General features: G+C 54.1%; 5 protein-coding genes across 5 annotated transcripts; 3 read left to right on the top strand and 2 right to left on the bottom strand.

Annotated features, from left to right (window-relative positions):
* Window positions 1-565: 565 nt before the first annotated feature.
* On the top strand, window positions 566-8722 carry BDV59DRAFT_202509 (uncharacterized protein; the record flags this gene model as incomplete). Its single annotated transcript, XM_073694047.1, has 1 exon — window positions 566-8722. One exon carries the CDS (start codon window positions 566-568, stop codon window positions 8720-8722), a length of 8157 nt encoding a protein of 2718 aa, XP_073547530.1.
* Window positions 8723-10276: 1554 nt separating this feature from the next.
* BDV59DRAFT_202508 (fibronectin type III-like domain-containing protein) lies at window positions 10277-10699 on the top strand (the record flags this gene model as incomplete). Its single annotated transcript, XM_073694046.1, has 1 exon — window positions 10277-10699. One exon carries the CDS (start codon window positions 10277-10279, stop codon window positions 10697-10699), a length of 423 nt encoding a protein of 140 aa, XP_073547529.1.
* BDV59DRAFT_179725 (putative nuclear serine protease HtrA2/Nma111) lies at window positions 10669-14452 on the bottom strand. The gene is made up of 3 exons (XM_073689955.1): window positions 11310-14452; window positions 11064-11261; window positions 10669-11008 (listed from the first exon to the last, which is right to left on the bottom strand). The coding sequence occupies exons 1-3, from the start codon at window positions 14382-14384 to the stop codon at window positions 10838-10840; spliced, it is 3444 nt and encodes a 1147-aa protein (XP_073547528.1). The 5' UTR covers window positions 14385-14452; the 3' UTR covers window positions 10669-10837.
* BDV59DRAFT_179721 (uncharacterized protein) lies at window positions 14449-16717 on the bottom strand. Its single transcript, XM_073689954.1, has 2 exons — window positions 15972-16717; window positions 14449-15802 (listed from the first exon to the last, which is right to left on the bottom strand). Exons 1-2 carry the CDS (start codon window positions 16183-16185, stop codon window positions 15048-15050), a joined length of 969 nt encoding a protein of 322 aa, XP_073547527.1. The 5' UTR covers window positions 16186-16717; the 3' UTR covers window positions 14449-15047.
* Window positions 16718-18620: 1903 nt separating this feature from the next.
* Window positions 18621-20083, top strand: BDV59DRAFT_202505 (DUF2841 domain-containing protein; the record flags this gene model as incomplete). The annotated part of the gene is made up of 4 exons (XM_073694045.1): window positions 18621-18886; window positions 18936-19279; window positions 19333-19518; window positions 19569-20083. 4 exons carry the CDS (start codon window positions 18621-18623, stop codon window positions 20081-20083), a joined length of 1311 nt encoding a protein of 436 aa, XP_073547526.1.
* Between the last annotated feature and the right edge of the window lie 343 nt (window positions 20084-20426).

The raw sequence follows: 20426 nt of genomic DNA, 5'->3' as shown, positions 1-20426 counted from the left end.
TACAGATCGGTTAATGGGACGAATTTACTTCGGGGCGTGCAGTTGTATTGCATGGAGCTAACGTAGGTAAGCAGGAAGATCTGTCATCGCCAAAGTCGGTGAGCGTCACAAAGCAGATGGCTAGAACACATGAAGGTGTCGTAGTGCCTTAGTAGTAAGTATACATAAGGGCTGGCCAACATGCCCAAGCAGCTTCGTGGTGATGCTCGGATAATATTCCCGTATTCCAGGGGCTCCCGGGAAGCACATTACCGTACGTGCTTTCGTGGAACCATAAATAATCTCCAGCGGAAGGCCAGTTGAGTTATCCAGAAGAGCACCTCAGTGTAGACATATAACTGAAATAGCTGGCGTACTTTTCTCGACCCTCTGTAGATACTTCATCAGTCCCATCACTAAGAACATGCAGCATCCATGTCACACCGGCAGCTGCCAGCACATGGTGAGTTGACCGCCGCCTAACTGTGGAATTGGTCAGACCTTGGAGAGACAGTCATAACTAGATTATCGTATGTGTCTCCATTCTGCCATGGGTTTGTAACCCAGAGCCAGTCCACCCATCACGATGAACTCTTCCACCCCGCGAGTCTCACCCGGCAAGGGTGATCGGTCGGCGTGCCGTGACGACGAAGTGGAGGGTAATATGCATCAATTTTGGGAAGATATCCTGGGTGAAGCAAATCTTGGGAAGCGATCTCACTTCTTCCAGAGCGGAGGACACTCCCTGAGCGCTATACGGCTAGCCAGCCTGGCGAGAAAGTCGGGTATGCCCATTTTCAGCGACGATATCTTCGCACATCCAACAATGGAGGATCTTCTACAGCTCGTCCAGGATCGCCAGCGACAGGGAACATCAACTATGCGCAGTCGCTTACCGGATATCAAACCTTTTGAACTAATGGGCGACGGCGACGTCGAACGTCTTCTGGACGATATGGCGGCTCAATGCAACCTCAGGCCGGCCGATATTGAGGATGTATATCCCACTACCGGGCCACAGGAGACGGCCCTCCGCGAATCAATCAGCCAGCACGGTGCCCAGCCTATCGACCAGCACTGTTTTCAACTTCCAGCCAATGTGGTTCCGATACGTCTCGAGCATGCGTGGAGAACCACGTTTGAAGCCAACCTCATTTTACGCACCCGAATGGTCCAAATTTCATCCGGCGGTCCCATGGTACAGGTCGTAGTGAAACCCAGATGTGGCTTTTGCTGGCAGTACGCACGGGGGCCGCTGGACCAGGCACTGGAGGCAGAAGAAAAGATACCGATGGGTTTGGGGACGGCATTGGCTCGGCTGACGCTGGTGAAGGATGGGGATTCGGCGCGCTTATATTGCATCCTCAGTATGCACCGCGCGGTTTATGACGGTTGGACGCTGCCGCTCATTTTGGACCAAGTCCACCGAGCCTATGATCAGGGATTGTCGTCCATTGCCCTGAGCCCGCGTCCCTTCAACCGATTCATTCACTATGTCTGCGACTCCAAACTGGCCAGTGAGGCGTTCTGGCGCAAGGAGCTCTCCGGCCATGAAGCCTCGTCGTTTCCTTTTGTCCCACTTGGCGCGTCTACTACGGCTGCAACTTCAACAGCCAGCATGTCCGTCGCTATCAGTGCACGGCATGGGCCAACGGAGGCCACCATGGCTACACGTATCCAACTTGCATGGGCGTTGACGGCAGCCCAGTATACAGGGGCTTCGGAGGTTGTCTTTGGTCTAACCGTCTCGGGGCGAGGGTCGCCAGTCTCTGACTTGGACAGCGTCGCAGGTCCAACAGTGGCAACGGTGCCAGTATTGATCCGACTTTCACCCACCGACACTTTACGCCAGATGCTGCTGGATCTGCAGCTGCGCGTACAGCAGATGAGCGGTGCCAGCCAACTGGGGTTGCACAATATTCGACATCTGAATGACGACGCAGCTCACGCCTGTTGTGTCCAATCTCTATTGCAGATCGACGTGGCACCCAACAGAGCACGACCAGACCACCTCCTGTGCCCAGTGAGCCGAAAACGATCACGCGCCGAAGGGTATGCCTTGGTGATTAACTGCGTGGTGTATGAAGGATCAGTCAGTGTGGAGATACAGCATGATGACCAGATCATGCCGCATGCGCAGCTCCAGCATGTAGTCGATCTCTTTGGCCATCTTCTGTTGGTTATTAATACAAATCCTGGGCTAGTTCTGAGCCAGATCCCTGTTCTGACGTCGACTGATATGATACGCCTACTCCAGTGGAACAGTACAGTACCGGAGCCCATCACCACATGCATTCACACGATGGTCTCCCGACAAGCTCGGGATCGCCCGCAAGCCATGGCGATATCAGCCTGGGATGGGGAACTCTCGTACGACCAGTTGGATGGCATGTCTACCCGGCTCGCTCGTCGGTTGGTACATCAAGGCCTGGGACACGCGCGAATTGTCCCGATCTGCATTGAGAAATGTCGCTTGGTACCAGTGGCCATGCTGGCGGTGCTTAAATCGGGTGCCGCGTTTCTGCTCCTCGAACCTTCGCATCCAGCAGCCTACCGGAGCACATTGTGTCAGCGCAGCCAAGCCAAGTTCGTCCTGACGACGCGACAGTGCGCTTGGCTGACTTCAGAGGTCTCGACCCATGCTATCATCATGGACGACGTGAGCATGGAGCGGAGCATCGATGCTCTTGGCCGTCCCCCCGATCTACCCGACACGGACCCGGCAGATGATGCCTACGTGATGTTCACCTCCGGGTCGACAGGCACCCCGAAGGGTATCGTGCTTCCACATGTGTCCTTCTGCAGCAGTATCCAGACCTTCATCACAGCGGGAATTCTGCAGCGTAACACCCGTGTGCTGCAGTATGCATCCTACGCCTTCGGTGCGAGTATCATAGAGCATCTAGGGACCTTGGTTACCGGGGGATGTCTTGTCATTCCAACCTCTGAGCAGTGTCGGGGCGACTTGGCTGGTACCATACAACGCACACAGGTGGATACTTTAATCGCCACGCCCACCATTACCCGCATGCTTAGGCCTTCAGATGTAACCAGCCTCCGTCAAGTAATGCTCTGTGGTGAACCACCGAGGCAGGACGATCGGGAGCAGTGGGCCGATCAGGTGTCTCTCAGTTTCGTGTACGGCTGCACTGAGTGCGCTCATGTCGCCATGATTCTCCACGTCACCTCTAGTACACACACCACCGAGATTGGGCAGTCCACCACGGCTGCATGTTGGGTGGTGGATCCTGACAATATCCAGCGCCTGCGACCGATTGGAGCTGTTGGGGAGCTCGTGCTGGAAGGCCCTCAAGTGGCGCGAGGGTATCTTCAGGATCCAGACCGGACGGTAGCCAGTTTTATTGACTCGCCCAGCTGGCTGCAATCAATACGTCCCTTCAGCCGCCTATACCGCACAGGCGACCTTGTTCGCCAGGACCCGAGCGGTGCCCTCCACTTTGTTAGCCGCAGAGATGACCAGATCAAATTACGCGGACAGCGGATTGAACTGGGTGCCGTCGAGTTCCATGTCCAAAAAGCACTCCCCATGGCGGCAACTGTCATCGTCGATGTTATCACGGGCTCCTCCTCCAAGGCCTTGACGGCGTTTTTCACCTTGCGTAATGCGGACAGTGACCATGAGCATTTCTCTTGCGTGACTGATGACTTATTCCTTGTACCCGCGGGCAATCATCTCGTTCAAATTGACCACGCAGTTGAAGTCCTTCGTACTCAGCTTCCCCAATATATGATACCAACGCGTTTGCTACTCGTTAGATCGATCCCACTGACAAAGACCGGAAAGAAAGACAGACGTAGCCTGCGCTATCGGGCATCTCTGCTGACTCCCGATGATATAGCTATGCTCAGAGGTAGTCGTCGCGGCCACCGTCGTTTGCCTGCTTCTGAGGAAGAGTCTCTGCTTCACCGTCTTTGCGTGCAGGCCCTCGGGCTGCCTCCAACCGAGGTTGGGCTGGATGATTCATTTTTTGATCTAGGTGGAGACTCAGCCACGGCAATCAAGCTAGCAGCTTTGGCAGGGAAGGAAAGAAAGCATTTAGCGGTCGAGGAGATTCTCCGCAGCCGAAGGATCAGTGACCTGACGGCTGTGCTGTCAACAGTGACAGATGACGACTGCCCACCCATTTTGCCCTTCTCGCTTATCCCATCCAGTCAGCAAGATGACGTCCTCCAGACTGCCGCCCAGCAGTGTGGGCTGGCCAGAACCGATATTGAAGATATTTATCCTTGTACGCCGATGCAGGAGGGGCTGATGGCGGGCACCGCTCATGATCCGCACGCGTACAATTGTTACATGCTCATGCAATTGGGCGAAACTGTTGACGTTGACAAGTTGCATCGAGCATGGGATCTTACCGCACAAGCGAATCCAATTCTCCGGACTCGGATGGTCCACACCCAGGGCACGCTATGGCAGGTGTTGGTACATAAACCCATCCAGTGGAAGACCGTGGCCCACGACCACGATAGCATCCCCCAGGGAGTTGGTCAGTTGGCCCAGCCACTGGTACAGCTGGAGCTTTGGGATCCGATAATTGCTCCTCGCCTGGGCTTGCGCATTCATCACGCTCTTTTTGACGCCGTCTCGTTGTCACTACTCTTCGGGCAGGTGATAGAAGCGTATGGCGGTTCGGTGCTCTCCCCGAAACCATTCAATAGCTTTGTTTCCCACGTCCACCATGGTCCCCACGCTGAACAGCAGGTCATGGGGGAGTTTTGGAAGAAGCAATTCGCTGGGATGCAGGCTCCCGTCTTCCCTCCGCTTCCTTCTCCCACGTATCAACCAAAGGTGACCGGAGCCCTGGATCATACGGTGGAGCTGCCCGCTCAGCGACGCTGCCAAAGTAGCCTGTCAATAATGGTGCGGAGTGCATGGGCGCTTGTGGCCGCGCATTATACCGGTGCCAATGAGGCGATAGTAGGAATCACCCTGAATGGCCGAAGCACTCCGATGCCAGGCATTGATGTAGTCACAGGACCTACATTCACCACGGTCCCTGTCCGTGTGAAGATGGCCCCGGAGAAATCAATTGACTCCTGGCTACAGATGATTCAGGAGCAGGCAATCGCAATGATTCCTTTTGAACAGACCGGCTTACACCGGATTCGCTCTCTAGGTGGTGACGCAGCAAGGGCCTGCTGTTTCCAGACTCAGCTGGTTGTCCAGCAACCGCACGACGACGTGCCCCAAACCGGCAATGTGATGTCCATGGACGACGACAGAGGACTCGATATGAGAGCATTTGCCAGCTATGCTCTGGTCATTGTCTGTACTCCTTCCCGCAACAGCCAATCAGTGCGCCTGAATGCCCTCTTTGACCCCGAGATAGTGTCGACGAGCGAGCTCCGTCGCATGCTGGGACAGTTTGCAAGTGTTTTATACCAGGTTACTGACAAACACGCAACCGCTAACCGCGTGCGTGACATTCAGACTCTCAGCCTGGAGGATATAGCCCTGTTGAGACAGTGGAATGGCACCGTCCCAACTCCCGACAAAACCACGCTGGTCGACTTGTTCTGGTTGCAGGTGCGATCTCACCCAGACTCAATTGCCCTGGCCTTCGATAATCGCGAGATGTCCTATGCTGAACTCCTTGATAATGCTGTCTCCCTCGCTGTCTCCTTTCGGAACCAGGGGGTGGGAGCTGATGCGATTGTTGCCCTATGTTTCCCCCGATCTCCGCTCATCGTGGTATGTATCCTGGCCGTTCTCATGGCCGGGGGAAGCTGTCTGTTGCTGGATCCAGCCAACCCCCCAGCTCGCCTGGCCAGTTTGACCCGGAAGGCAGGGAGCAACCTGGTGCTGGGACATGAGATAACTAAAGCGCGCCTGGCTGACGTAGAAGCGGAGCTTGTGGTGGTCTCTCCTGAGTTGATAGCGAGCCTGCCACGTCCACCTCCCGAGTTTGTGTCCCTTGCACAGCCCCATGGTGCTGCATTTGTGGTTTTTACCTCTGGCAGTACCGGGGAACCCAAGGGAATCGTTTTGGAACACCAACAGCTCACCACGAGTATCCGGTATCATGCCCCCGGCCTTCAAATGGTACGGTCCAATCGCTGCCTGCACTTCGCCTCGTATGCGTTCGACCTTAGCGTGTACGAAATCTGCACCACCCTCGCGGTTGGGGGATGTCTCTGCATCGTGTCAGATGATGACCGGCTCAACCACTTGGCGAGTGCCATGAGACGTTACGGAGTTTCCTGGGCGATGTTGACCAACACCGTCGCGCGCTTGCTGGACCCGGACCAGGTCCCGTCCCTCCGGACATTGGTCTTGGCGGGGGAAGCGGTCACGCAAGATGTGGCTGACCGGTGGGCCCCTCGAGTGTCATTGATCAATGGCTATGCTCCGGCAGAAGCGACTCCGATCTGTGCGCTGGGACCGATCCCAGCCCAGGGATGGCGCGCCGGGACCATCGGCCGTACAGTAGGCGCGGTCAGTTGGATCGTCTCTCCATCCAAGCCCGCACAGCTCGCAGCTATTGGGGTTGTCGGGGAACTGCTCTTGGAAGGCCCAGTTCTGGCCAGGGGATACCTGAATGATTTGGCTAAGACAGCGGAAGTATTCATTAACGACCTCCCTTGGTTGAACCACTTTCGATCAGGCACCAGCCGTCTCTATCGGACTGGCGATCTGGTCCAGTATAACCAGGATGGCACTCTGAGGTTTGTAGGTCGCGCAGACGCACAAGTCAAGATTCACGGGCAGCGCATCGAGCTGGGAGAGATCGAGTATCAGCTTACTCGGTGCCTGCCGGACGCACAGGGGATCATCGTCGACATTGTCACCCAAACGGCGTCTCCATCGGCAAAGCCCTTGATCACAGCATTCATTCTCTCTGGCGATGATGTGAATAATACTCCACAGGCGGCTACACTTTTTGGCGCACCGACGGAGGCTTTCCGCTCCGCCGCCCGCTCCGCCCAGGCGGAACTCCGCCGAATTCTACCAAGTTATATGGTTCCGGCTGCGTTTATACCACTCCGTCAAGTTCCCCTCACCGCCACTGGAAAAACCGACCGTCGTCGATTGCTGGAAGAAGCGTCCGGACTAACCTTGGAAATGACCCATCAGTACATCTCTGAGGTGGTGCCGACGCGATCACCCAGGACTCCAACTGAGAGAACCCTTCACTCCCTCCTAGCAACAGTGTTGGGCCAGCCCCCCAGCCTGGTGAACATGGAAGCAAACTTTCTACAGGCCGGTGGTGATTCCGTCCTCGCAATGCAGACCGTGGCCCTCGCGGATAGACGCGGTTTGCACTTTACCGTCGGTGACCTGCTGCGAGCACCAAGTCTAGGCGAAGTAGCCCGTATCATAGAGGCCAATGCCTCCACTTCACAGCTCGCTCACCTAACCTCTCAGGATTTAATTCCTGGCGCGTTTTTTGGCTTTAGCACACAAGATGCGTTCATAGATAGTGTACACCGGGAGCTCGGGTCGTCCGCTCTACCCCCTCCCAGTCAAATTGAAGAGATCCTGCCTGCTACTCAATACCAGGTGGCCCTATTACAAATTCCAGTGTTCCATCATATTCTGGAGATGCCTTCCTCTGTGGATTACCAGCGTCTCACTACAGCCGCTAATGCATTGATACAGCGTCATGGCGCACTACGCACCATGTTCGCTCCCTACCGGGGCCATGCCGTCCAGGTTATACTGCGCCGTCTGCGATCACCATTATTGCACCGGACGCTACCGAACCTCTCAGCTGCTGTGGTCGAAAGTTATTGTCACGATGACGGTCTTGATCCTCCGGTTTTCCACCGACCAATTACCCAAGCCACTCTCGTCACGTCGACAACGCGTCCAGGGTGTTGTGTTTTTGTCCTGCGCTTGTCTCACGCCCAGTTTGATGGCATGCCTCTATCACTGCTGTGGGACGATTTGGCAGCTCTCTATCATGGTTCCATTTCTCTTCCGGTGCCCGTGCCGTACACGGCTCACATCCGCCGATGTCTGTCTGCTCGAACACCCGCGGCGTATGCGTTCTGGAGAGAATTATTGGTCGATAGCAAATTGACCTGCTTCCCTAAGCGCACAAAGGGAACAGTGGGCTTACAGGAGCATAATATCACGGCATCGCGTACGGTCAAATGTGGATTGCTACCTCCAGGGATCACCCAAGCGACACTGGTCAAGGCTGCCTGGGCTTTCACTTTATCCCGGTGCACCGGACAAACCGATGTTGTCTTCGAACAAGTGGTCAATAGCCGCAGCGCGCAGACCGCTACTGTCGTAGGCCCTTGTATCAACACACTCCCCGTGCGAGTATCACTAGAGCAGGCCAACACTATTCGCGGTCTTCTCCACATGGTCCACGACCAACACATCCAATCATTGTCTTTTGATGCTCTTGATCATGAGTACATTGTCAGAGAGTGTACACAGTGGCCCACGAATTCGTATGGCGTGACCAAAGTCACACATCAGAATATAGACCTTGAAAAGCCTCTCCGTCTAGACAAGGCATATTGTCCTAATAGGATGTGGAAGCCACCTTCGCCCCTTAAAAAGGTCGCCCTCTATTCCACGCCATTGCCGTCAGGCGCACTAGGACTGCAACTGGTGTCGACCAGTAATCTTCTAGACGAAGTAGATGCGGAACGCGTGCTACACCATTTTGCCGATGTTATCCAACAATTCACTTCCAAACCTGACAGCACTTTAGCAGATATCCAGTCGAGAGGAAATATGGTTAAGTTGTTTGATCCTACTTGACAAAAACAGTCGTCACTTCATCACTTCATGTACAGAGCAAAGGGTGAAGGATCCCAGCTTTTATAATATAGTAAGTATTACAACTATTTGATGACAGCCGTATAACCCAAAGGTATGTCCCGTAGCGCAGCGTAGCGGACGAGTTAGCTTCTCGACGAGTCTGAGAACTTCCCTCGGAAGCCCTTCCTTATGATTCCTGAAACAAGACTCTTAGCCTTGACAGGGTGCCTCAAGCGGATAACATCAACATTGAAGAACGGACAGTTGGAGACTCTCAAAGCCAGGAACCCGCAAGCTATGGAGTCAAGGACGCAGTCAATAGGGCACGTTGCGCGGAAAGCCTCAGATACGAGAGCCTTGGGGCTGAAGACCGACGCGCAGGTACAGTTGGGAGAGATAATAGGGCCCACCCCAACGATGGTAGGGGCGCTGCCGCTTCCAGTCCCCTTCAATCCCGGCTACCTGCTGACAAAGTTGCCGTGCTTGCTGTCATCCGCAGGCGAATATTGAAGAGCCGAAACAATTTAGATCGGTTTCTACGTATTCACCGATCCGTCAGCCCGACTGCCAGGCATCCATGACAACTGAGAGCCTTGTCCCGAACATCCTATGTTTGTAAAAGCTTTAACGACGATTACGAGAGTAAGAACAGTTAAGCAGTGAATAGACTGATACAAGGTTATTCGACATTAGTATCCGGACCCATTGGCGAACCAAACAAATACCTGGCAAAGAGAAGTAGGCGTTTTCCCGGAGTCGAGATAACAGTAGAATGTGACGGACCTCTTTAGGTCCTGGCTCTTGAGTTGAATCTCTTTATTCGTAAAGACTAATCAGGAAGGTGGAACTATCTAAGGATGCCGAGGTATGCAGGTCACGTGAGCAATGGAAGCTGATTGGTCCGCTTAGGCGGGCCCGACACACCCCCCCCAGCGCTTGTGCCCACGGCCTAAAGCTCCTGTTATATAATACGTATATAGTAAATCCTATATATAAGGGCAAATAGGTGCAATCTATTAATCCTATATAAATCATTATTTTATTAGTTTATACTGTCAGATGATGACTCAGATCCTACAGCTTAAGGCCTTCCATAAAGGTATTAAATTTAGCCTTAAATAGCGCCTTAGTTAAGCTATCTATAGTTCTATAGTATTAGTAGTTATCGAACTGGCGGCGTTCGGTATAGCTGCAGAAGAAATATCTAACTAATTCGACTTGACTTTAGGTGTTCCTCGCAGAATACTTAGATCTCTAGGAGGAACGCATAGAAATCTAAGGAAGGAATAAGTAGGAAGTGAGAGATAAGTCAAGAGAGATAGAAAAGATGGCGGTGACGAACTCGACGGCGTTGCATGAGACGCAGGATGCGCACGGCGTGGCAGAGCGACTTTGTCGAGCGCACGCTAATCGATTACCGTTCGTTATCTTGCCCGTCTCCAAGATACAGATGCATACAGATACTGACAATGTACGCTGGCAGGCCATTTCGACTACCACAATAGATCCGTGCAGTACTAGTTCGGCTACGGCCTGTCTTACACTACCTTCGCCATGGCCCGAAACATCACCATCACTCCCCTGTCTACGGAGACGCTCACCGCGCTTCCTCCCCCGGCAAAGACACTCCCCGGTAGGAATCCGCGTCTCTGGGATGCCCTGTACTGCGTGTCAGCGACGGTGAAGAACACCGGGCCCGTGGAGGGTCCCGTAGTGCCGCAGTCGTATCTGAGCCTGGCGGCTTCCGCGGGCGTTGACATGCCCGGGACGGTGCTCCGGGGCTTCGAGAAGCTCGTCCTCCAGCCGGGTGAGTCTAAGACGGTGGACTTCCCACTGACTAGGCGAGATATTAGCCATTGGGATATTGTGGGGCAGCGGTGGGTCATCGGACGAGGAGACATCCATGCGTATGCTGGATTCTCGAGTAGAGATTTCTGGGCGACGGGGTCGTTTTCGCCCCTTGATCAGAACGCATAGTGGGGTATATGTACTAGCAAGACAGGCTGCATGGTTACTTTTCGTATTGTACCTGTACCGACTATGCAAAGTGTACGTACAACGGTCCACATCCAGGTAGACCGCACCGTCTATTATACAGTCCAACCCTCTTTATCTCTAATCATCCGGCTCGACATCGCTCACATCGTCGAAGCCCTCGTCCATGGCGTCGGGGTTTAAATTCGCCGCGTCCGGCGCAATGCCATCTTTGTATTTGTCTTTGTCATGGGAAACCGTCTTCCACCCTGCCGGGTGGGCGGGGTCTTTAATGTACTCGGACATGGGGAACTGAGCTCGTTAGAACCTACCGCGAATCGGGGATGTTGGAGTTCACGAGACATACGTAATGGTCATTCTTCTTCATGGTCACAACCCACGGCACATTGTCAAAGGTGACGGCGCGTAGGCGGAAGTAGGTGTTGTCCGGGATGCGGCTCACTTCGCGAACGAACGCGTCCAGGTTCGGGGTCGGGACGCCATTGACGGCGGTGACGAAGTTAGTCGGCGAGAGACCGTACTGGTACGCGGGGGACCCGCGGCTCTACGCATAGTTAGCACTGCATGTGTGGGTGTGGGGGATATGGCATACTCTTGCGCTGACATAGACCTCGCTGTGGAGTTTGGAGATCTGCTGACGCACGGCATGGTGCGGCTTCTGCAAGACGGCACCGCAGAACACGACCGCCCGGTCTGTTTCGAGATCCTCTGTTGGCACGGTGGGAACCTGGATCTTCATCTCCTGCCCGTTGCGGACGATCAGAGCCTCGAGAGTATCCTTGTCGTACATGATGTCCAATTCGGAGACCCGAGTGATCAGCTGGCCGTCCAAGGTGAGGATGATGTCACCCTCTTGGAAGGACTCGGCGGTGGTGTTGAAGCCAGCAGGGGGGCAGTCGACCTTGCGGACCATGAACAGCTGGTGGCGCGACGGGTTGGCCTGCGTCACGCGTTGAATCCATTCTTCTGACACGCCCATGATACGAGCCTGGCTCATCTGGACCACGTAGCTCTCCATGTTCAGGATGCGCAGCTTTGGCATCTCACCCGCTTGGACCTTGGAGGCCACTGGGAGGAGCGCTGGGGTAGCGAATCCGAGGTGATACTCCACATCCTTGTGGGAGCAGGGGGTACGCTCACCCAGATAGTTCAGCCAAAGGGCCTGCACGACTCCATCTTCACCGATCAAAACACCATTGGAGCATTGCCCGCTCAGACCCGTGTCGACGGTAATGGCATCGAGATTGATAGCCCGATATCGCGGGGCTGATGCATTAGCGGGAATCGACACGGTGGTGATGTCGGTAACGGCCGTCTTAGCCACAACGATACGGAAGTTTTGGTTAAATCCTACGAAGATAGTGTTCTGGCCTTGCTTGATGTACTCTGTGCTGAGGCGCGCGCTCTGTACAGGTGCCTGGACCAAGCTGGGGTCGTACTGCACGATGGTGTAGTTCTGTAGCGGATGAAGGAATACCACCTTCGCACTGACAATGATCGAGTCGGCCACGGTGATGTTGATGTCACAGAGGTCGTACGGCACAATCGCTCGCGACACGACCACCAGCCCCTTCTCTGCGTCGATCACCAACCCAAAACCAGTCTTCTTAGCCTGCGGATAGCCATCCAGCTTGAGAGGCATGGTGCAGGACACGCGCACGAAGCTGCGCACAATCTCCGCGGCCGCAGGTTGGCTTACGCCATCCAGTTGGATGAAATTGGCCTTTCGCGGGACGGGAGGTGTGGCCGGAATGGGATCTGCCAGGTCGGAGAAGTCCCAGAGGCCGGTGTCATCATTGCGGACAGCCAAGCGCATTTTGGGGTGCCAGTGGCGGTCAATATACACGATGCTGGTGCCGCGTGTGTGGAGGTCCCGAATATGGCGGTACGAAATGACGACTCGAGACCGGTCCGGAATCGTCTTCATGACCTCAACAAATTCATCCAGGTTTCGTGTCGGCCGCTTGTCGACGGAATCGATGAGCCATCCGGACAGAGTGTTTTCGAGCTTAAACGACCCGGCTGCTTCGCAGACGTACACACCACGGGTGGCAATGGCATAGAGTCGGGCCTGCTGGTAGGACAGGTCATGGAACGTACCACCGGCCACCGTGACAAACCGGTCGGGCGTGATTGCATGCAGATCACCGACGTCGCATTCGAGTTCCACGTTCTGCCCACCGCGCTGCACGAGCAGACGCACGGTCTTGCCTACGCTCGAGTCAAGGATGTCATCCAGCCGGATGAATTGGGTCAGGAGTTCGCCATTGACCTGCAAGAGGACATCTCCCTCCTCGAGCCTGCCATCGGCAGGACCCTCGGGAAGGATGATCTCGGCAACCAGCATGCTTGTCTCCGTCGGAGCAGCCTTGCGCACTTTGGCCTCCCATTCCGGCGTCAATCCGAGCCGGCGACACTCGTCAAACGGTTTAAGAATCCACTGTGTCTGAATCGTGCCGCGAGTGACGGGCTCGCCGCGGCGAATGCAGTTGAGCGCCCGCAAAGGGCGATCGAGAGGGAGGAAGTAATCGGTGGCTGCGCCGTCGGCACGACCACCTGCCTGCAGGGCGATCGCGTGGCCATCAATATTGACCACTGGACTGCCCGAACTACCGCCGCTGGCAGCGGCAGCGGCCTGGATGTAGTTTGTATTGAAATCGCTGTATCCATCTCCATACTCTGGCGCGTTCCGATCCAGACGACTGATCACACCCGACAGGATGCTCAATTTCTCACCGGCGTCGTTACCCACCACGCGAATCTCCGAACCGACTCGAGCGGCGTCGGGCTGCAGCTTGAGCTCGGTCAGTTTCAAATACCGGATGGCCTTCGGATCGAACTTCAAGATACCAAAGTCGTGAACGGGATCGCGGTACACGGGACGCACGTCGCATTCCTCGTGGTTGTCGAAAATGACGTACCCCCAGAATGGGCCGGGACAGACGACGTGTCGATTCGTCAGGATGTAGCCGCGCTCGGCATCGACGACAAACCCGGTGGCTTGGCTACTCATCGACAGTTCGGTATCGAACGAACAGGTCTGGCAGAAGTGGATGGACACCACGCTCTTGACGACCTCCTCGATAGTCGCCTGCCACTCAGGCGAGTCAGCCGGGGCGGCGCCAATGGGCATCAAATGGCTGGAGTCGCCGTCATCCTCCACATCATAGACGGTACCATTGGCCGGAGTGGTATCACCGGGGGTCAGGGTGGAGTTTTCGGGTTTGAGGTGCTTGGCTGGGCGCTCGACAGCAGCGCTGATCGAGCTGCGCTTGCGCTTCGTATTGGAATCACCATTCAAGTCCATAATTGATCGACGGGGGTGATGCGATGTCGGATGAAGGCGTTTGGAGGGGAGAAGGGAAGAGAATAGTCGAGGCTGAGGCGCAGTTGCGCGTGACAGCGGCTGAGGACCCGGGAGCCACTGCACCCACGGATGGAGCGTACGCGAGACGGAGAGTCGTGGGTCACTGAACAGAGGAGGCGACTGTAGAATAGCTGTGGAAAAGGGACAAGAATGGTTCTGGCCCAAAAGGAAGCCAGATGAAGGACCGAACACTGGCGAGGCGGCGGCGGCGGCGGCGGCTACAGTGGTAGTGATCACTAAGGACGAGGTAGGACGGACAAACAGGCTCCTTTTGGTCGCAGGGAGCCAGGCGAAAGACATTCACAGGACCCAGACGGCCAACAGAGGAGACAGATGACGAAGAGGGGAGTGGAAGAGGAGGAGAGAAGAATTGAAGCCGCCGAAGGAAAAGCAGATGAAGAAGCTTGTCAGCTGCGGTGCCCGATTAGGTAAGAGTTCACCGCCTTCCATGATTGGTGTGTGGGCACGTCCAGTTGACGAGATCAAATGATGGATTTCTGCAATGATGTTTCTACAAGACGGTGGTTGTCTATCATATATATTACACGCCTCGTTCAGCTGTCCGTCTCCGCAGGTCGGGTGATCCCTTCTATGTCCATCTTTATGTATTCTTTCCATCCAACTCCGCGTCATCGATCCTAGACTGTATCCACATCGCGAGAGATGAGAGGCAATGTTGAGCCCCCCATCCATGTTCGAGGGGTTTCAATCAATCCAGTCTAAGGGAGTCTGCATTTGGGTGATGTGACCGGATGGGACTCGGGACGGAGTCCCATCCTTGTGATCCCGGTTGAATTGACAATCGTCTGGCTGGGTCGTCCATGTTGGGGGTAACACAGGTGACCCAGTAATGTTCATGAGACCTGGAGGGTGTCTTCCATTTGACCCTTGGGGGAAGGGACCCCGGTCTGTAAATCCTTATATCCGTTGCTTTCCCATACAATCCAGATGGCGGTCATCCGTTCAAACAACCGACTCTGCTGCGGGAGAGGGACTAGGATTACCACCGCCCTGAGCTGCCTGTGAGCTGGGCTGAGCGGTTCCCCCTTGCGCGGAACGGGGGAACAGCTCGGTGAGCTTATTGTAGATGTCATTCATCGACGGCATATGGGGGGGCGGGGTCATGATGGCCGGGGCCTGTGGAGCGACACCGCCGGATTTCTTCGCGCGATCGGCAATGGTCGCCAGGTAAGCCAAGTTGGCCTGTAAACGGCGCATACAGTCGACATACTCCGGACTCGGCTTTTGTGTTGGGCCTTTGGCGGCATCTGAAGCCTGATCCGACGAGGGAGATGGGTTGTTGGAGTCATGGGACCCTTGGGTGGGAGGGGGACCGCCGGCCTTTCCGGCGGCCTGGAGGTTGACAACCTCTTGCAACAGCATGGAATTGATATCGAGGAGGACGGAGACACGGGCCTTTTCACGCGACGCGGCGGGGGACTGAGGCGCGGGTTGCGCAGCACCCTGTGTTGTGGCGGACTGAGACATGGCCCTTGGTTGTTGTTGTTGCTGCTGCTGCTGGTGTTGGGGGGCCTGGGGCTGAGGAGAGATCATATTGTTGGCAGGAACGGAGGCCATATTGGGGGGGAAGGAAGCAGCAGTGGTTGCCGGAAGATTGGTCGCAGTGGCAGGAGCGGACTGGGGGGGAAGGAATTGGTTCATGGGCGCCGAAATGGGAGGCTGGGAGAAAGGCGCAGAGAAGTTGGCGTGGGGACCTGCTGCGGATGATCGCGTTTCCCGTTAGCGTCTTGTCGCCGTGGCCACACAGCATCCATCGAGGATCCTGAGACAGCGGTCTGGATGATCCACGATCTTCCTTCCCACTGATCACTCGGCTGTTCTGGATTTGATTTCTATTTTTTGTGCAAACAGGAGGATCAGACATACCCGAGGTTTGTTGGGGATAGCCGGTCGACATCATGGGACCCCCGGGACCGACAGGCTGCATGGGCATACCCGCAAACTGTTGTTGATTCTTCGGCTGAGGAAAGGACGGCATGGAATTAGGGTAGAAAGGGAATTGCTGCGGACTCTGCGTCGGTATGGGATAGCCGGCCGGAGGTTGTTGGGGAGGCTGCATCGAGTAACCATTGGGGTCCATGACGAAGAAGGAAAAAAAGAAAAAAAGAAAAAGAAGAAAGGGAAAAAAAAGAAGAAAACGGAAAGGAAGAAAAAGAAGGAAGGAAAGAAAGAGGATTAGAAAAAAAAATTACAACAAAAATGGAATAAATCGAATGATATCCAAGCCGACTTATAATGATGATGATCAAGAAGCAATCAATAGTGCAAATCGTCTAATAAACACCGCGCGGTGTGGAAGAGATGATGAGATGGAAGGATGATTATTATGCCGATGGACGATCCAATTCGCACTGATGAATAAGAAGGGGAACCCCAATCAGAAAAGCCGATTCCGAGATCCAATGAACGATGGCCCATGCAAACGACAGATGGGATGCGATGATTATTATTGGGTAGGGGGAAGGGGTTGACACCCAGAACAACCGAGGAAGCGCACTAGGCGCACGGACGGGAGCACAGACAAGAGAAAGAGAGTGCCAGAAGGACGGGACGAAGATGGAAGAATGGTGGAGGCAGAGGGATCCTGCAGTAGTCCGGAGGTTCGTCGTGGTTGAGGCGGAGAGAGAGATCGAGAGAGAGCGAGAGAGAAGCGGCGGAGAAGATGGAAGAGTGAGAAAAGGAGTGGCTGCGAGGGTGCTGATTGGCCTGGCGGTCCCCCACTAGCTCACGTTGGGACTAACGCCGTCCGTCGGAATAACCTTCCTCCAGCACCACACCTTTCCCAATCAGGCAGTTCCCATACACTTTATCTCCATCTCCATCTTCTGCTCCTTGGTCTCTCCTCTCTGTCAACCTTCTCCAGGGTCTATCGAACTTAATCCTCCAGCTGCCAATACCTTCAACATTAACTTTATACCAATCCATGGTTCCTCTCGTCACGGCACCCCCGATATGATACCGAACATGCGTCGGCCCGACTTTCTACACTCTATTCGACTACTGATCCATGCATGGTTCAAGACACGATCGGTGCAGGCCACTATCCTGGGACATTCCCGTCTGACATGATGTCTTAAACTCTCCTCTCTCACCTTTTCTTGAATCGATCTATCCATGATCGACATGACACCTCCGCATTAGTTGAATCGTGAGCATAGTATTGTATCACCCCACCACTTCCATTGCTCAGGGGCGTTGACGACGTTGTCCAATCTTCTCCAGCGCTACCAATAAGGTGGTTCCCCAAACTTGGTTGGTTCGGAATCTGTATCCCCCTGTGTGGTCCTCGCCATAGTTGACAAGTCACGTCCCACTCTGCCGCTTTCACCATCCCCACTGACACATCAGATGCCACAACCCCTAATACTACTATTAGTGCATCCTTTGGCGATCGGAACTTTCCGCAAACCAATTTTAATTGCTCGCTTTCCGTATCCATCTGGCCCTTTTTCATTAATGATGCGGAGACCATTGATGGCCTCCCGCCGTTATGGTCCTGCGCGCTCTGCTCATTACATCTGGATGAACCGCTGGAGAAGCATGCCCAAGCTACCGGTGACAGCTGTTCGACCTCCCAACTGGACGTCGGTATTAACAATACAGGACTATGAGAACTATACCTAAACTGTCGAACTCGTATCAAAATCATCATCTGAGTAAGGATCATCTTTCCCATCAATATTGACCTTCTGTATATGGAAACCCCCACCACGGACCTAGCCATGAGGCTGCAGAGAATCGTCTATCTCCCGACAGAAACGAAGTGGGACACGTTTGCCACCTCCAACAGCTTTCCTGCATGGGCCCCATGTAACTTTACCGAGGGAGTTGTATTGACCTTAGCTGGACGTCGATCGGTGTCATCGATCCGTGTCAATCTCATCGGGCGCGTGTCCACCTATCTATCAATGCTGGCTTCCGATGCATCAGGGCGAAGCCATACATTTTTCTCGGGCCCGACCATGACCCACCTCGCGGCTGGCCATTCCGGGCGAAGAATCATGCACACGCGAAGTAGTCTGCTGCAATTTAGTAGATCATACTAAGCCACACTCATATCAGAGACCAGGAGGGAGATCGATGGCTTTCAACCGTTTCTACGGTGTGGGAACAGCGCCCAATTGCTTTCTTTTTCTCTCCCCTACGGATGTATTCCTAACGAGCCTTCCATATATAAATGCATTTAACCATCCCGAAGCGGATAGGCCGGTCAAGTCTTGGAGCTTATTGCCTCTTGCATACACCATTAGCCATTCGAAGTATCCCCGTCCCTCCAAGCGCTATCTGTTGTCACCTTTCCAGAAATACCCCCTGAACGTTAAGTGCTTATTACGTGGAGCCGTGATTGGCAGTAGGAGAATTAAATTGTGACCATCCCCCTGGGCGGTCCCGTCTCCGTTCATCAAACTCGACGGACCGGAACTCACGGCAGCATTCAGCTATGGTACAGTGCACCCCGACCTCATACCCGAGCTAACCTGACTGACCTACCTCTAGACACACACTCCAGTCTCAATGGATTCGCCACTAGACGGGCTAGGCCAGCTGCATTTTGCCCTGATCTATATTGATGACAGTGGCAAGGTACGCTTTGAGGCCTCCCCGTCAATTGCAAGCAGTTGCCAAAGTGTCCTGGTCCCCAACGTGACGGAGCCATTCTTGCGAGCTGTGGCAATGGCAAATAATGGGGCTGAATCCCGGAGCTCCTCCGTTGATACCTCCAGAAAGAGCTCGCTGTCCCCACGGTCATCTTCAATGCCTGATGGTGGCGAATCAGCGATGTACGTATATGTGAACTTTACCCACCACTGAGAGAGCTAACAGTCACAGGTACAATCAAGACGGCCACAAAACCAAGCGAAAGCGCGTATCACATGAATCTGTCATACCTATCAGTATAAACTGTCACCAGAAGACTATGTTGCCAGTGCAGAACCAGGGTCTCCTCCGCCGTTATTATGAAAAAGCCTTTGAGAGTCTGCAGCAGATAAACTGTAGGATTCTAGCCAAGGCTTATATCAAACTAGTTGAACCTCGGAAACAGGTCAACTATCCATATAACGGTCGAAAGATCATACAGGGGGCCTCGCAGCAATTCGACCCCGAGTTAACCAAGCCGGCCTGGTGGCCAGTGGGGGTGACTCACAGGGAGCCAGACCATCTGCTCAAGGCTGGTAAGTTATATCCGTAAGGACTTTTTTGTCGGGCACCTAGTGACAATAAATAGAAAGAATACGGCTGCTCGTTCACATTCTATGCGAGCTACGCCATACCCACGCCATCACTGTGGACAAATTAAAGGAGGCGGATCAATCTATTCGCCGACAGATATTACCCACCGAACGTCTGCAAGTACTTGACGAGATCTACAGTGTGCGGGAAGAGGAGGAGGCATATCTGGACGGTGAAACAGGTATGAGACCCACATAGGTGGCAGGTCATACAGACACTAATGCTTTGTAGATGGACGTGCGGTAGTGTGCGTTTCAAGGGTACACCTCCCTGATATAATTGAAACCCAGGCATTAGGCTCTCCAACTTCCGTGTTGAAATCCAACATGAACCCTGTGTACCGGAAGGAAGTTCCAGATATGGAGTCGCACACCTCTGTCTTCTCGTCATCTGGAAGTCCATCGAACAGCGAGCCAGCTAGGAATCCGGAAACAGAAGCAGCCAGCAAAACCAGCCACAGCATCCCAGTTACCTGGGACGCCTGCATTCCCTCACTCAACAGACACTCCCGTGACAGCGAGCCGGCATTTCACTTAGACCTGTCTGGCTCTTCCATATATCCCCATGACGATTCAAATGCGCCTGTCGGAATTGACACTCAGAACTTCCAGATGAAGTATTATGATGAGCATCTTGGGCCCCAGCCCCAGCCCCAGCCCCAGCACTCGCCGCTCCCTGTCATGGGGATTCCTGGGACAAATATGGGGAGCTGTGCACATCCATATTACTTTGGCTACCAGCATTGATAGGTACTGATATTTTGGTCTTTTTGGCATTGGGGTTGAGGCGCGTTCTTTCCAACTGGCTATGGAAAAGCATTGTAATTCCCATCCTCGGTCGGCTATATACCTTCTCGCTTTCTTTTTCGGGCTGGCATTCATCGGGTTCTGGTGTATTATACCATATAGACATAATTTTGGGGAAATAGATCTGGCATCTTGGTTACAGTGGCATCTCAGCCGTGCCCGTCCGTTAGTTGTGAAAAAAGGTAGCGGTGTGCATCAAGAAACAGACCACATATCTTGACCCGCATAGAGAAATCTAGTATAATTCGAGATGTGAATGTGCTTGACTCGTCTTTAGATATGG

The sequence above is a fragment of the Aspergillus ambiguus genome, assembly GCF_047715705.1.
Source record: "Aspergillus ambiguus strain CBS 117.58 unplaced genomic scaffold BDV59scaffold_18, whole genome shotgun sequence".
Lineage (NCBI taxonomy): Eukaryota > Fungi > Ascomycota > Eurotiomycetes > Eurotiales > Aspergillaceae > Aspergillus > Aspergillus ambiguus.
The sequence above is the reverse complement of the archived record's forward strand: the minus strand, read 5'-3'. Positions and strand labels throughout refer to the sequence as shown.